Source organism: Pygocentrus nattereri, chromosome 29 (assembly GCF_015220715.1).
Source record: "Pygocentrus nattereri isolate fPygNat1 chromosome 29, fPygNat1.pri, whole genome shotgun sequence".
Taxonomy (NCBI): Eukaryota; Metazoa; Chordata; class Actinopteri; order Characiformes; family Serrasalmidae; genus Pygocentrus; species Pygocentrus nattereri.
Window position 1 is genome coordinate 5,752,475 of NC_051239.1, and position 17,385 is coordinate 5,769,859.

General features: G+C 43.2%; 1 protein-coding gene and 2 non-coding genes across 3 annotated transcripts; all 3 read left to right on the plus strand.

The window, feature by feature from the left end:
* Positions 1-2,744: 2,744 nt before the first annotated feature.
* Positions 2,745-2,840, plus strand: LOC119262858. Its single transcript, XR_005129973.1, has one exon. It is a non-coding gene; the product is annotated as a small nucleolar RNA U13 (small nucleolar RNA).
* Positions 2,841-3,538: 698 nt separating this feature from the next.
* On the plus strand, positions 3,539-3,634 carry LOC119262859. The gene has a single exon (XR_005129974.1). It is a non-coding gene; the product is annotated as a small nucleolar RNA U13 (small nucleolar RNA).
* A 1,625-nt stretch (positions 3,635-5,259) lies between these two features.
* mak16 (MAK16 homolog (S. cerevisiae)) lies at positions 5,260-12,580 on the plus strand. The gene is made up of 10 exons (XM_017682608.2): positions 5,260-5,444; positions 6,342-6,391; positions 6,520-6,629; positions 6,711-6,775; positions 7,338-7,489; positions 8,185-8,239; positions 8,386-8,460; positions 8,598-8,714; positions 9,523-9,588; positions 10,535-12,580. Exons 1-10 carry the CDS (start codon positions 5,430-5,432, stop codon positions 10,766-10,768), a joined length of 939 nt encoding a protein of 312 aa, XP_017538097.1. The 5' UTR covers positions 5,260-5,429; the 3' UTR covers positions 10,769-12,580.
* The last annotated feature ends 4,805 nt before the right edge of the window (positions 12,581-17,385 follow it).

The following is a 17,385-nucleotide window of genomic DNA, read 5'->3' on the forward strand; positions in this document are numbered from 1 at the left end:
CTGGAGCTCTTCATCAGTGTGTAGAGCAGCCAAAACCATAAACGCGTCCAGCTCTAAGCAGCAGAACGGGGTCTTTTTGTGTTTAACCCCTTAAACTGCACTTCCTCTTTGGTTAGTAATTGCAAGATGTATTCAGTAACTACTATAGTTTACTCTACCATGGACATGAAGTGTGACTTGACATGTTAATGCACATACAGGCACTTAAGGTTAAGGGGTTAATAAATCAGATCGATAAAGGAAGAGGAAATGCCCGTCAACAAAGTATTACGGATATTCCATTCAAAATTTCCAGTGCAAGCACTGATAAGTAGAGATGGCACGTTACAACCCCCCCCTCCATACCAATAATGACCCCTCGAGTATTGACTGATACCAATACAGGTGCTGCCAACTCCCAAAGTACATACTACTTTACTTAAATCCAAATCATTTTAAATCCATAGGCTTTAATGTGGAGTTGGTCCTCCTTTGCAGCTGTAACAGCTTCCACTCTTCTGGGACGCTTTCTACAGATTTTGGAGAGAGTCTGTGGGAATTTGTGCCCATTCATCCAGAAGAGCGTTTGTGAGGTCAGACACTGATGTTGGACGAGAGGGTCTGGCCCTCAATCTCAGTTCTAGTTCATCCCGAAGGTGTTTGGTGGGGTTGAGGTCAGGGCTCGGAGAGGGCCAGTCAAGTTCTTCCACAGCAAAACCACCCTGTGTTACAACCCATCTAGGGTAGGCCACAACATAGTTCACTTAAGCTTCAGGAGGGATCTCAGCCAAAAGAACGAGGAAAATGATACGTCCCCAAATCAAATAACTTGCCTAAACAAGTATACAAAAGCATTACCTAACTTCCTCCACAAAAACTAAGACAAAGCCCAAAGAAAACAAGGCTACACCCCCGTAGGGCTTCCAATCTAGAAGTCAACGTCTTTTAAGAAAAGGCTTCACACACCACCACAGTGGAGAGTTCAACACAACACAATAGACTAGCAACTATACAGAGAGCAGGCCCAACTACTCCATGATGGAACTTCTTGACCTGGCAACATCATCAAGGGAAGGTGGAGGAGCCTTGAGGTCACCAGACTTATAAGCACTTGCCGAGATCTCAGCACAGCCAATCAGCGCGCACCATTACACCTCCATCAGCAGCAACACCTGACGTCTATGACAGACAGGAGAGCGAGAAGCTGAAGAGAGCAGAAGCTTGAGCAAGAGAGGAGAGAAAATAAAGACATGTAAACAATACGCCGTTGGGCGTAACACCCAGCCATGCCTTTATGGAGCTTGCTTTTTGCATCGGGGCTCAGTCATGCTGGAACAGAAAAGGTTCTTCCCCAAACTGTTCCCACAAAGTTGGAATCGTACAATTGTCCAAATGTCTTGGTCTGATGAAGCATTAAGATATCTCTTCAGTGGAGCTAAGGGTTCTCGGCCAACCCCTGAAATACAACGCCATAGCATTAAAGCATTATCCCTCCTCCACCAAACTTTACAGTTGGGACAGTGCAGTCAGGCAAGTAACGTTCTAGACGTAATAGAACGTCATTAATTAGTGACGCTGACGTCTATTAAAATGATCAGAAGCACAAAACACTGAAGGTAAACAGTTTCCATCAGGGAGAACCGAGTGGCTCTGAAATCACTTTTTACACACAAGCAAAGTTTCAGTTTCAGATTTATTTACAACTTAGTTCCAAGTTTAAGTTGAATAAAAACTGGCTTTAAACTCAGGATCACAGATGAGCTCCTTTACTATGTTGATCTGTAGGCGTCTGTTCATAAACATAAACCAGCCCAAACTCATTTACTATAAAATGAAACGGTGTTTGTAGAAATTCAGAAAAAAGCCGCGTCAGTCTCGACTGCATATGTGGACATATTTCTATATTGAGCTCTATTTACACAAAGTTAGGTTAGTTCATCATTTATGTTGAACAGACTCTCCCAAAGTTTTACGCTGCTGCGCTGACGTTGAACCGCGTGCTGCACTGGGTCGGTATGACCAACAGGTCAAAACCAGCTCTAAACAAAGTGACCGCTGGGCCCTGATTGGTGCTCTGGCTTTGCGCTTCTTTCGTTTTGACATGTTACGTTATTATACACACAGAAACCAAAAGGAACGACAGATTTCTCAAAATGTAGGAGGAAAAAGTCGGATATTAGACTCTGAAATGTAGTGGAGTGAAAGGAAAAAGTCGCCCAGTAACGGAGAAACTTCAGTACAGATACATGAAAAAATACTAAAGTACAGAAACTAATTACATTTACTCAGTTACTCAGTTTCTGTCCACCACTGCTAAATAGTATGTCAGAAACAGTGCACCAGCATTAGAAGCCTGTTCATATGTATAGAATGGTTGTATGTGGTTTTGAACGCAGGCCCTGAGTAGCTGAAGGGGGTCTCTAAGATTTAGGTTGAAAGTGAAGCCTGCAGGCAGGTAGATCTCCAGGAAGAGGTTTGGTGACCACTGATTTACTAGATGGTTCTTTTTGGTGTGAAAAAGAACTCTTAATGGTTATAAACAGTGAAATAAAAAGGCCAAATTATTCACACTTCAGATTTGGCAGTAACCTGCTGTGAGTTTTATGTTTTGACCGAAGTATCCATTGAAAATAAGAGGTGGTCATTATACGCTGGCCTGTCCCTACGGTCGAGTTTGACCATCGGTGAGACCCGGTCGCCTCACCCTCCTGCAGAAGCCTGCTCTGGGAGGGAACATCAGCCCGCCCGGGCTCTAGACTCTCGTGATCTTTTCTGGTCGTGAAAATGATGATTGGTTTATTCACAGTCTCTGTGAGATGCGCGGCCTCTCCTGTTACGCAAAGCGCACAAACCGTCTGACCGGCCGGGAGCAGCGCGAGCTGTCTGCCTGACTCTGTCTGTGAGGTTCTGCAGAACTGCTAATGTTGTTGTAATGATTCGGTTCTGAGGAGATCAGTAAGTGTGGAGTGAAGTTCCTCATTGTGGTTAGAGGAGGTTTGTGTTTATGAACGTAATCGTGTAATAATGTGAAGTTGAAGGACTGAAGCAGCTGTGGACAAATTACTCACACTTCAGCTTTGGCAGTAACCTGCTGTGAGTTCTGTGTTTTGACCAAAGTATCCATTGAAAATAAGAGGTGGTCATTATACGCTGGCCTGACTGGTCTGAATGCCACAAACAGCGGCTTCTAGCGAAGGTCAGACAGTCTGGATCCGAGCGTCCAGCCTTTCTGTGCAAACTCCTTCTCACGTTTTTGTAAAATCAGATACTTTCTTGCTGCCACGAGGTGGCGCTGCAGGTTCAGGTTAGATTTGAGGAGGCTGCGTGTACAAATCCCAGAATGCACTTGTGATGAATGTGATTAAAAGTGAGTTCATGGTTGAAGCAGTTTGCAGTTTTGGGACTCCCTGCTGGGTAAAGTCACCTCTGGGTGTCATATTAGAGTCAGAGACACTGGACACCGTCGTGTTTGACCATCGGTGAGACCCGGTCGCCTCACCCTCCTGCAGAACCCTGCTCTGGGAGGGAACATCAGCCGCCCGGCCTCTGGACTCTCGTGATCTTTCCTGGTCGTGAAAATGATGATTGGTTTATTCACAGTCTCTGTGAGATGCGCGGCCTCACCTGTTACGCAAGGCGCACAAACCGTCTGACCGGCCGGGAGCAGCGCGAGCTGTCTGCCTGACTCTCTCTGTGAGGGGACGAGTTCTGAGGTTCTGTAAAATTGTTAATGTGACAGGAGTGAAGCAACTCCGGACATGCGCAGAACGCACAGTCCTCGTGTAACTCTAGTCCTCCTCCCCACGTGTTATTGTTTATTTTGAGTGCATTCAGTCCTCAGCACTGATCCAGCTGGTATTTATTTATTTATGGAGAGATTAAATAAGAGATGTATTAACAACCTTTACTGTCGCTGTACACACACACACACATATATATATATATATATACACAGTCTCACACACACTCACACATATATACACAGTCACACACACACACACATATATATATATATATATATATATATATATATATATACACAGTCACACACACACACACACACACACACACATATATATATATATATATATATATATATATATATATATATATATATATATATATACAGTCTCACACACACACACACACACACATATATATATATATATATATACAGTCTCACACACACACATATACACAGACTCACACATATATACACACACACACACACATATATATATACACAGTCTCACACATATATACACACACACACTCACACATATATATACAATCTCACACACACACATATACACAGACTCACACATATATATATATACACAGTCTCACACACACACACACATATATATATATACACAGTCTCACACACACACACACACACATATATATATATATACACAGTCTCACACACACACACATATATACACAGTCTCACACACACACACATATATACACAGTCTCACACACACACTCACTCACACATATATATATACACAGTCACATACACACTCACACAACTTCACAACGTCCCAACTTCACTAGAATTGGGGTTGTATATATATATATATATATATATATATATATATATATATGTGTGTGTGTGTGTGTGTGACTGTGTATATATATATGTGTGAGTGAGTGTGTGTGTGAGACTGTGTGCCAAGCCACATTCTGCACGTGTTACAACGGCGTGGCTTCATAGTAAAAGAGTGCGGGTACTAGACTGGCCTGCCTGCAGTCCAGACCTGTCTCCCATTGAAAATGTGTCCTCAGTTCCCAAACGCTTATTGAGTGTTGTTAAAAGGAAAGGTGATGCAACACAGTGGTAAACACGCCTCTGTCCCAACTTCTTAGGAACGTGTTACAGGCATCAAATTCAAAATGAGTGAATAATTACAAAAAACAAAGTTTATCAGTTTGAACATTAAATATCTCGTCTTTGTAGTGTTTTCAATTGAATATAGGCTGAAAAGGATTTGCAAATCATCGTATTCTGTTTTTATTTATGTTTCACACAACGTCCGAACTTCATTGGAATTGGGGTTGTATACACACACACACACACACACACACACACACACACACACACACACACACACACATATATATATATATATATATATATATATATATATATACGTCCCTTTCACAGATTTGATGTATAAAGTATAGCAGTTTTAAATATTGTGCCACTACACTTTACTGCGCAGGCTCAGGAAGATATCGCGAGAACACCCCCCTCCCCTCCCCCTTCAGCGGAAATCTCGCTCTCCAGCATGGTCGCCTCCTAAAGCTTCCCCGCACGTGCGGCAGCTCCCGGTTTCTCAGCCTCTGCGTTCAGTTCAGTTCTGGTTTATTTATTCAGGAGTTAAACTTGGGTTTAACTGCGCTGTAGCTTAAAGTTTCACCGGCGTCTCGAAGAAGAAGCCAGGATGCAGCACGACAGCGTGAGTAACGTTGCCGAGGCCCGAGCTGCTGTACGAGCGGCCAGACCCCGCGTGTTGAGCCGGCGGCTCCGTCCAGCTTCGTTTACGAGCTTTAAACGCTGTGAACCGCTGACTTTTTGCTCACGTCTGTAACATTTTTAGAAAGCAGTCTTACACAACGCGACGCTGAAGTTGGCTTCTTGTTCGAATGTTCCGGTCCACCTTAAATGGTGCTGCAGTTACATTGTGGCTCAGGGGCCAAAGCTGCTGAGTTGCTGCGTCTTTTAAGGTGGAACGGGGAATTCCAATAAGAAGCTCGTTTGAGCCTCGTTTGCTACTTATTTTGCTTCTTGGTTAGAGAACTGTAGATGGACATCAACTACGTGTATTTTCTAGCTTGTTTACTAACACATTCATGAGCAAAAACATGTTCATAGCGCATATTTTTCACAGAAAGATGTGAAAACAAGGTGCCAATCTGTTAAAAACGGTAGTTTGGTCATAGCACTGATTTATTATACTGTAAATTGGTCTGTAGGATGATAACAGTCGTCAGAAAGCTAGCAGTTAATGAAAACATGTTACTGTCACCTTTCCACAAGAACAACAAATGAGTAAACTAACATGTTAAAAGTGGTAAATATAAGAAATGTCAAATGTTTTAGGGCTGTATGATGTTTTGTATTTTCCTCAAGCTGTTAAATGGAAGTGGGAGTTCAGTTTATGCACACTTGGGGGCATCTGACTGTGTAATTGGCCACAAGGGGTCTTACGTGGCCAAATTTGTCTTATTTTAGTGACCGATCAGTGACACAACAGTAAACAGCTGCGATTTTTATCGTGTTACACCTGTACTCGGTCTGCGCTCTCGTACGTTTAACGCCGTCCTCTGATTTAAGCCTTACTGTTTCCCTGCAGGTAATATGGGATCTTATCAGCAATAGGCAGTTCTGCTCTTATAAAGTCAAGTAAGTGTTCAGATTCTCCTTTTCTCAAACTGAAATGTGGATAAAGCTACCAGAATTGTGCAGTATGTCCCTTTAATCTTAGGAGGTAATACTGACTTTTACACCGATATTTCCTTTGAACCCTGAAGAACAAAGACGCAACAGTTCTGCCGGAATGAGTACAACGTCACCGGCCTCTGCAATCGCCAGTCGTGCCCTCTGGCCAACAGTCAGTATGCCACAGTCCGAGAGGAGAAAGGTACGGAGCGATCTTTGGAAAGATTGTTTGAAGGATCGTAGCTGGTGTATTTTATAACTCTGGCTTGTTTGTACCTCTCAGGTCGGTGTTACCTCTACATGAAAGTTGTCGAAAGAGCAGCGTTCCCAGCTCGCATGTGGGAGAAGGTAAGCCATGTGTAGAGAACGGATTTTTATAACAAGTAAATGACAAAGATGGTTTTATGGAGTAACTTGAGTTCAGTCTTTCTCGGCTGCTGTATCAGCATATCAGTCTGTTTATTTCATGGCCAACGTTGTGTACAGTCCTCATCATGTACGGCTTGTTTAATGCTGCAAAGGATGAAAAGGCTCATCTGTAAATGTTCCGAAACCAAACACAGCCTGGGAATTTTGTCAGAGCTCAACCTGCCCCACAGTCCCAAGCTTTGAGTCTGAACCAGAGCCCATCAAAGCTCTCCAGAACTGAGCCAAGCTGGGTTCTAACATAAAAGCCTTCTATAGACCTCTGATTGAATTTGTACAGTAAAAACTAAATGTAAAGTAACAGTAATAAAAAGAATCAAGTCCAAAATTAAGTTGGAAGCTGGCTTTGTTTTATATTCATCTAGCGGTGCTTACCAACAGCATCCCAAACTCCTTCAGACTGGATAAACTTTCCGTAATGTGCTTTTTGCGTGATGATATTTACCATAATCCGTAGTGTTATAGCTCTGATGTTTTGTTGCAGGTAAAGCTGAGTCAGAACTATGAGAAGGCCCTGCAGGAAATCGACGAGAATCTCATCTACTGGCCACATTATATGCGGCACAAGTGCAAACAGCGCTTCACTAAGATCACACAGTATCTTATCCGCATCCGCAAACTCACACTGAAGAGGCAGTGAGTATATTCATCTATCTGTTTACCTCCCTCTCTTCTTTTGTCCTTTCTGTGGTTTTCTGGGCTGATGGAAGTCATTTTTATGTCTGTAACCCACCCGTTTGCACAGCAGTGAGCATAAAGAACACACCGAAGTTTCAGCCACCAAAACATTTCAGCCACATGTGGGCAAAAGTGGCACATTTGAGTTTTGGTCAAAAAAGGAAATCTAAGTTAACAAATAATTTGAATGATTATGAAACGGTGATTAAAGGCACATATTCCTGTGCTGGTCAGTGCAGACATGTTCAAATAGGGAAAAAATGTATGTGGAACTTTTTTTCTGGTTTTAATTAGTTAATTAGGCACATTAGTCAAGCAATTTATATTCACTCATAATGTCTCCACTACATGTTTTACTAAGGCCATTTTATGTGAAGTTTATTGCCTTGTAGTTCTTATGTTTAGAATATTTATTCACAGCAAAAAGCCCTTTTTTCAGTTTCGTTTTTGACCAGTAACGTCTAGAATTCCGGGTTCCAGCTCAGAATTTTTATTTTGGTACGTCAGTAATGAGAATCCGTGAAAGCAAACCTGTTATTTTATTTATTTTTTTTATTTAAATGATGTGGATTATTTACCATAAAGCCCAGCTTGCCTGTGCTTGTTGATATATAATAACAGTGTGATCAGTACAAGTCTTAATTTGTTTGCAGGAGAAAATTGGTCCCACTTAGCAGGAAGGTAGAGAGGAGAGAGAAAAGGAGAGAGGTGAGTGGGTGACAGCCAGTGTCTATTTATTTTGCAGTAAAAAATGTATACAGCTCTGTATGTCAAGGCCTAAGTATATGTATTCCTGTATCAATCAGGTCTAGTCTGAAGAATGAAACCTCTCTATCGTTTGTTTTTCATTGCAGGAAAAAGCTCTTATTGCTGCTCAGCTGGATAACGCCATAGAGAAAGAGCTACTGGAGAGGTTAAAACAGGGCACGGTAAGAAGGACCTCACAGCACTCGAGTGACTTTGAACTGATACTGAAACCCTGTGGAATCTAATCGTGTGAATCTGACCTCACCATCAAGTAGAGAGCAGCTTGAATAACGTCCTGTTATCTTCTCATTTGTGACAGTATGGAGACATCTACAACTTCCCAGTCCATGCTTTCGATAAGGCCCTGGAGAAACAAGATGTGGAGAGTGAGACAGAATCTGAAGAAGAAGAGGAGGAGGAGGAAGAGGAGGATGAGGTAAACAACTTCCTTTTGTGTTCATGTTGGGTTACATTTCCACAGCAGGTTAAAGTGGCCCGAATCAGATTTTCTCACCAAATCCGATTTTTTTCTTTGGCTGTTCACGTTATCTTTTAAACTGCGACATCGGTCTGAACAGATCGGCTCCTAAACCGACCAAAAGAACAGAGCTTCACGCGGCGCGTCCAGAGGTAAACGGTCATGATGGCCAGCGAACGCCAGTCGGTGTTCGAGTTCACCGTAAAAAGGGCACGTTATTTGGCCGCGGTCACTTCTTTGGTTCGTGTTCTCTGATGCTGCAGCTTCGGTCTCCTCCGGCCATTTCGTTCAAATCTCTTCGAACACGGAGCGGCTGCGATGATGCTCTTCTTTTTTTTTTTTGTACAGAAACATCAGCCTAAATGTTTATAAGCCTCAGGAGTGCGAAGTGATGATGATTGTCCAGTTGGATTGACGTAAGTCACATGAATTCCGATCTGGCTGTTCAGACAGATGAGAGTCTCATTGCCCGGGATTGGCTACGTATCGGATTTCAGTACCATATATGAAAACGTCTCAAATCGGAACCGAAAATGCCCGATTCAGTGTTTTTGTGTTTAGTGGCGGATTTGGGCCACTTTTACCTGCTGTGTAAACGTAACCTTGGTTTAATGTGACTGCTATTGACAGTCAAACATATGGAAGGTGAGTTAACTGGGCTCTGTGACGGTGGCTCTGCTGTGGTGTTTTAATGTAAAACTAATTTTGTAAGCAGGTAGGGATGATGTGGCTCTGGCATGCTGATTGATTGTGTTCGTCTCTGCAGGACGTTGGTAAAAGAGAATTTGTGGCAGCTGATGAGATTGAAGAAAGTGATCTCAGTGACTTTGAGGTGAGCCCATCAAAGCTGTATTTTGAGTGCAGCACAAACATAAAACACTGTGTAAACCATACGGTAGGTATATATCACAGTTCAGATTCACCCTCGATTAAAAACCTGTGTGTTGTGGTTAAGAATTGTGCTGCCTTATATGTGTGTGCAAGTGTTCACAACCACCGTAGTTAATTCATAAGAACTTGCTTGGTATAGATTTAAAGGTGGGTAATCCAGGTCCAGTAAAAAGTAAAAACCCTCCCCAGGATTCTGTTCCACAGGCTTGACTCCTCTAATTTGCTCAAACCAGCAGCACTTGGAACAAAATCCTGGGGAGGTTTTTGCTTTTTGGACCTTTAAATCTATAAACTATACACCCCAACCTAAACTGATGGTTTGTCCACAATTTAAAGTATGTTGGGAACAAAAGGTGCTTTAGAAAAAAGTAGTTGTTAAATAATAAACTATTATTTTTAGTAAATTTGTCAATTATTACAAGTAGCTGTTTTTGTTTTTCCAAATATGAGGCATCCTGGATATCAACTTTTAGTTGATTCTTCATGTTATACATCTTTCTTAGTTATTCTGAAATCCACTGCAGCTCCATTCAACATTGAAATTTTATAGCTTCCTGCAAATAGTGTGAAAACAGTGGAAAATACCCTTTTAGATGCATTTGTGTCTGTAACACACTTGGCTTGATATTGTTGAAAACGGCGATCTCAAACTTGTGAATGTTAGTGTAAATGATGATTGATAGATCAATGATGGATGATAACTTTGATTCCTGGCACTAATAGGCCAGGATGCTTAAAGTAAGCAGTTAAATATGCAGTGCTTGGTTGGAGGCTCATTTGCATATCCCAACCTCTGCTCAGCATTGTGACGGCAGTATATTAACAACGCATTGTAAAGACAGTGGTAGTAACTTCTGTCTTGTGTTTACCACCAAATTAATTTGCAGGATATGAACAACGTAAAGGCCAGTGATGATGAGGAGGAGGAGGAAGAGGAAGAGAGTGAAGAAGAGGGTGAATCAGAAGAAGAGATGGAGGAAGAAATGGAAGAAGAGAGAGAGCCCCCAGCCAAGTCAAAAGGAAAGACCCCACTCAAAGGACCAGTGAGGAAGAAGCGAGCTTATGTGGAGATCGAGTATGAGCAGGAGATGGAGCCTGCCTCTAAGAGCAAAGCCTCGTAGGGACTGAAGCAGAACGGACACAACACCAACTCTGTGGCCTTCGGCTTTTCGTAGACTTTGGGTGAACTTTCCAGTCGTGATCACTAGCAGCCAGTTCAAAGTCGTGTCCATGTACTCGTACGGCCTGTCCGGCAGGAGATCTCTGCTCAGGGATGCCTGTGGTTATTTCAGTGTGAGCAGTTTTCTGTGTATCTATGCTGTTGATAAGCATAGTTCTTCTTTTATGGGTTGTAATCAGTGACACTGATTTAAAACGGCTGATAACGATGACAATTGAGAAAAAAAGTAATTCAAGCTCCCCTATAAAGACTTTCTATTTTTATTTTTTAAACCTAATTGTGTTAAAACTGTTTAGTTTCTGCATATTTCCTTTCTGTGTTTCCTCATAACTGTTTATATTCCTCATGTTTCTTAAGCTTTTGACATTTTAAACACGAGAAAATACAGTAATATTGTTCGAAACAGGATGTGGGTGTTCATAAAATAACAAATTTGAATTTAAAGTTTACACACAATCTTGAAAGGCTTTTCTAAAGTAGTTCTAGGGTGTTTTCAGTGACCCTGTTGAATGGTTCGTTGTGGCCTGCATTAGCTAGTAGGGGATGCATGACAATGTTTTTAAAGTCAGCAGTTATTTGACGAAAGTCTAGTCGAAGTTGACTTATCACTGATGGCGTCATGAATCAAAGCACAGGAGAAGGAAATGTTTTGCGTGCAACAGCTATAAAAAAGTCGTGACTTCTAAAATCTGAGGAAGATGCCTCACGTGTAACGTGCCCTTTTTAGCGAGTCCTGCAATTCTATTCCAAGCCTTCAAGAAAGTGGCGGTATGGACCCCAGTATCTTGATTTGTATCCGAGTTGGACACACCCTTTAAGGTGCTCGTCAGCGAGTAACAGACTTCATGCTTTACAGGATAAAACGCCTTGTGCCCCCTTTCTGACTTTATTGTAGTCTTTAGAAAACTGGTGCTAACAACATTTGATGTCTGAATGGAAGCTTGTGTTGCGCCAAAATGTGTTCAGTGTTTTAATGGTGCTTTCACAAATGTGCAGGCTACCCTCTATGACCCAACCCAGTACCATGACAGATTCTGGATCTTCAACTTTATGCTGGTAACAGACTGGATGGTTCTTTTTGTCTTTGGTCTGGAGAACAAAACATTCACTATTTCTATTAACAGTCAGAAATTTTGACTCGTCAGTCCACAATACACATTTCCTCTGAGAATCTGTCTACCTCAGATGAGCTCGAGCCCAGAGAAAGTGGCAGTGTTTCTGGTCACTGCTGTTATGACTTACTACAGGCTTAGGTTGCATTTGTGGACCCTCGGACAGACGGTGTTCATTTGCTACAGTTTGTCAGAGTATTCTGGAGCTCATGTTAGAGAAACATGTTGGTTATTAGTGCAGTGGCACCACAGGGATTGGAGGTCATAAGCATTCAGTTATAGTTTTTGGCCTTGACACCTACATTACGCCTGAGCCCCTGAATCGTTTTAATATTACTCACTGTAGAGGGTGAAACACCTACAATATTGCAGTCACTTATTGAGCAATGTAGGTGCCCCTAAGGTGACTTGGCCATTATTTTTTAATAAGCCGTGGCCACGACTAACTACATTGAGGCCACAAGTTGAGTGTCTCGTAACTCCAGGCCTCAGAATATTTTTTAGACCTTAGACAGTAACTTACAGAGCCCTGCTCATGACATCCCATATAAACCGCTGGTCACTATCGCATTGCAGTTACCTAACAAAATGCCAAAAGTGAAGGGTTTAAGATGAATATAATAAAAAAAATGAAAGTTTGATAATTTTGTGATGGACTTATTTGCATTTATAATCACTCCAGCTGGTTTCTCGATATGTTTAATCTGCAATGAGAAACTGTCAAACACTAAAAAGTCACAAAGCTGAAGTCAGCTACTCATTTGACAGCTCTTTGTTTTAATTTTTCTGTTCCACCTTAAATTATGCAGCAGTTACATTCTGGCGCCTCAGGCAGCATTTAAGGTGGAGCTGGAAAATTTAGCAGTAGAAGAAGCTGGTGAACGAGAAGACTTAAGCAAAACAACTCGAATGTTGTGACCTTTTACAAAAAACTATTCCACTTTTGTGGAATATGAACTTGAGTGACATCCCATTCTTAATCCATAGGGTTTAATATGATGTCAGCCCACCCTTTGAGGCTATAACAGCTTCAACTCTTCTGGGAAGGCTTTCCACAAGGGTTAGGAGTGTTTATGGGAATTTCTGACCGTTCTTCCAGAAGCACATTTGTGAGGTCAGACACTGATGTTGGACGAGAAGGCCTGGCTCACAGTCTCCACTCTAATTCATCCCAAAGGTGTTCTATCAGGTCGAGGTCAGGACTCTGTGCAGGCCAGTCAAGTTCTTCCACACCAAACTGGCTCATCCATGTCCTTATGGACCTGCTTTGTGCACTGGTGCGCACTCATGTTGGAACAGGAAGGGGCCGTCCCCAAACTGTTCCCACAAAGTTGGGAGCATAAAATTGTCTAGAATCTCTTGGTGCTGAAGCTTTAAGAATTCCTTTCACAGGAACTAAGGGGCCGAGCCCAACTCCTGAAAAACAACCCCACACCATGATCCCCCCTCCACCAAACTTTACACTTGGCACAATGCAGTCAGACAAGTACCGTCTCCTGGCAACCACCAAACCCAGACTCATCTATCGGATTGCCAGACGGAGAAGCGTGATTGGTCACTCCAGAGAACACGTCTCCACTGCTCTAGAGTCCAGTGGCGGCGCTTTACACCACTTCATTCCACACTTTGCATTGCGCTTGGTGATGTAAGGCTTGGATGCAGCTGCTCGGCCATGGAAACCCATTCCATGAAGCTCTCTACGCTGTTCTTGAGCTGATCTGAAGGTCACATGAAGTTTGGAGGTCTGTAGTGATTGACTCTGCAGAAAGTTGGTGACCTCTGCGCACTATGCCCCTCAGCATCCGCTGACCCCGCTCTGTCATTTTACGTGGCCGACCACTTCGTCGCTGAGTTGCTGTCCACTTTGTTATAATCCCACTGACAGTTGGCTGTGGAATATTTAGTAGTGAGGAAATTTCACGACTGGACTTGCTGCCCAGGTGGTGTCCGATCACGGCACCACGCTGGAATTCACTGAGCTCCTGAGAGCGACCCATTCTTTCACTAATGTCTGTAGAAGCAGTCTGCAGGCCTAGGGGCTCGGCTTTATACACCTGTGGCCATGGAAGTGACTGGAACACCTGAATTCAGTGGTTTGGGTGGGTGACTGAAAACTTTTGGAAATACAGTGTATGTGGTTGCTGGCTGGTTCCGCAGTGTTACAGCAGGGGGCGCTGTGTGTTTGTAGTTTGCGCTCCACCAGCGCACAGAGGAAGAAGAACCCGCTGCTAGGCAGCAGGAAAGTGGAAGGGAAGGAAGGAGCCGCTGTTCGTGGCTGACATGGAGCGGCTGACCGCGTTCGAGAGAGGCCAGATAGTCGGAGCCCTAAGCACAGGGGCTTCGGTCGCCAAGACCGCCGAGTTACTGAACATGTCGAAGGAAACTGTGTCTAAAGTGATGGCAGCTTATTCGAAAAACGGCCAGATTATACTGGACACGCTGGCGGAGAGGAAACAGCAGCCGAACAAAAAGCCCCCCAAACAGACCCCTGTAAGTGTCGCCCCCTGTGCTCTGAGCTAATTACGTGCTTTTTGTCTACATATGTTGGCACTGACTGGGAGATCTGATGTTTTGTGTTTTTGTTGGGGTCCAGTGTGGGGACACCCCCCTCCACGCCCTCGACAGGGCTCTGTCTCTGGAGAAACAGGGTGATGAGGATGATGATGAAGAGCTGGATGACGAGGTAATGGCTAAAGGCGTGGGTGATCTGAGCGACTGCCCTGGGCTCCAAAAGGCTCAAAAAAAGGCAAAAATGCTGGTGACATCCCCTATAAATACAAATAATGCGTGGCCACGTGAAATCGAGATCCTAATGCGTGGCAATGACTTAGTAAGGCAAGGGAGTGAGATAATTAAGTCATGGCCGTGATTTAGTAAGGCATGAGGACGAGACCATGCCTAAGTTGTGGCCACGCATTAGGATCTCGTTCCCACGCTTTACTAAGTTGTGGTCATGCCTTATTAACACATGAAATCAAGATCCTAATGCGTGGCAATGACTTAGTAAGGCAAGGGAGTGAGATAATTAAGTCATGGCCATGATTTAGTAAGGCATGAGGACGAGACCATGCCTAAGTTGTGGCCACGCATTAGGATCTCGTTCGCGTGTCAAGTCGTGTCCAGGACTCCGCTGAAAATCTATGGTTTTAAATTATTTTAATTTGTTAAAAATAACTTTTTCAAACAGTTGGAACTAAAGCATTTAAAGCCGCTTTAAAGGGTGCGTACCTTATAATTTCTTCTGTTTATTCCAACCTCTCTCGATCTCTTTGGACTGGACAGGATGTTTGTGTTGCTGTGTCCTGAAGGCTGATATATTCGAATAGCCTCTGTTCTGATTGGTCTTTCTGTATGATACCCCATTAATAAACTACCCTCCTTTAAAATATATTGAAATGTGTTTACATCCCATGTGTCAAACACAAGGCCTGCCACACAGTCCTATCCGGCCTGCAAACGTACTTTAATTTTCTATTAATATTAGCCCGTTTTACAATGCACTGCACTACAGTCCCCAGCATGCACTGCAGCGTAACGTGCTCAGACTCTCTTACCCCAACAACAGTCTATTGGACAGCGGTTACACCTCAATTCTGCTCTATTCCACACCTGTCATATCACCAGAATGCATTTCAGCTGCAGCTCAACCAACATAAACACTTAATGTGAGCAGAGCAGCTCAGAAACTGATCCCGAGGCTTAATGAACTTGCAGCAGAGAAAGGACGCCAGGTGTCTAGTTTAAGCAGGTAGGCAGGCTTGGAAGACTGAGCTCCTGGGGACGTTTATATTTTGAATATTTTGAGTGTCCGTGCAGTATTTCAAGGTTTACTACAGGTGTTTGTATTTTACTGTTGAAGTATTTGATGCTTTGAATTAACAGTGGCCAGTTGGGCTTATAACACAACATATAGGTGGATGGTGAAGTGGTTAACACTTCTGCCTTAGACACTGTAGACTGGGGTTCGATCCCCCACCCGGGCAGGCACCCTACACTATATCAATAAGAGTCCTTGGGCAAGACTCCCAACACCACCTTCGCCTGCCAGTGTAAAATGATCACATTGTAAGTCGCTCTGGAAAAGAGCGTCAGCCAAATGCCGTAAATGTAAAACATTCATTAAAATTTTGATAATTTTTTTTAATGTGGCCCTTTTACTGGTTGAGTTTGCCACCCCTGGTTTATACTGCATTAAACACTAAAGTCCATTTCCAATAGAACATATGTTCTGCCATAGTAACACTGGCTTTCATATTGTCCTTTTTCTTTTATTAAATCCATTTCATATTGAACGCAATAAACCCAGGGGAATGTGTACAAAAACCACTAAATAAACCCAATTTCTTACAGGACATGATCATCCGAAAGGTGGACGAGGATGAGGACGATGGTTCCAGCGAGGAACAAAACGAATCAGAAGAAGTACAAGGAGAGTGAGTCCCGAGCCCTGCGGTTAAGATTTGGGACTAAAGCAGCAGCTTATTTACAGCAGTGTCATTTTGTGACCACCAGATCCTGACAGATTTTGGGGAAACCCTCTCGTACGTCTTACGACCAGACCACACACATCTTCACATAGACACACGCACGGTTGATCTGTTACCCAGGAGTTTGCTACTGTGTGGTTGTTTCAGTGTGGACGGCTTTCTCTGTACCTACGTTGTGTTAAGTGTCCAGTTCTGCATATGTTTTGGTTAGCGAAGCCGAGTAAAACTAGCTTTTGTGCTGATGCTAAAAATTTTGTTTTGATTTACAAAGTTTGATTTACATGTTTAAATAAAATTCTCAGTAAATTAGCACACGATGTGGAGGTCTAAATCATTTTGAAATTATTTTTGAGTTGTGATGAAGCACGTGAAATATCACAGAAAGAAGTTTTAGTATATCACTTGTAATTGTACACTATATTGGCAAAAGTATTCAGTCACCCGTCAAATCATTGAATTCAGGTGTTCCAGTCACTTCCATGGCCACAGGTGTATAAAGCCGAGCCCCTAGGCCTGCAGACTGCTTCTACAGACATTAGTGAAAGAATGGGTCGCTCTCAGGAGCTCAGTGAATTCCAGCCTGGTGCCGTGACCGGACGCCACCTGTGCAGCAAGTCCAGTCGTGAAATTTCCTCACTACTAAATATTCCAGAGTCAACTGTCAGTGGGATTATAACAAAGTGGAGCGATTGGGAACGACAGCAACTCAGCCACGAAGTGCGCAGAAGTCACCGACTTTCTGGAGTCAGTCACTACAGACCTCCAAACTTCATGTGGCCTTCAGATCAGCTCAAGAACAGCGTAGAGAGCTTCATGGAATGGGTTTCCATGGCCGAGCAGCTGCATCCAAGCCTGACATCACCAAGCGCAATGCAAAGCGTGGAATGCAGTGGTGTAAAGCGCCGCCACTGGACTCTAGAGCAGTGGAGACGAGTTCTCTGTAGTGACCAATCACTCTT

Bases quoted from the DNA above. Each gene is read 5' to 3' on its own strand.
- mak16 (XM_017682608.2), top strand. The intron at 8,715-9,522 runs GTAAACAACTTC...TCGTCTCTGCAG, and splicing joins AGGAGGAAGAGGAGGATGAG to GACGTTGGTAAAAGAGAATT. The intron at 9,589-10,534 runs GTGAGCCCATCA...ATTAATTTGCAG, and splicing joins GTGATCTCAGTGACTTTGAG to GATATGAACAACGTAAAGGC.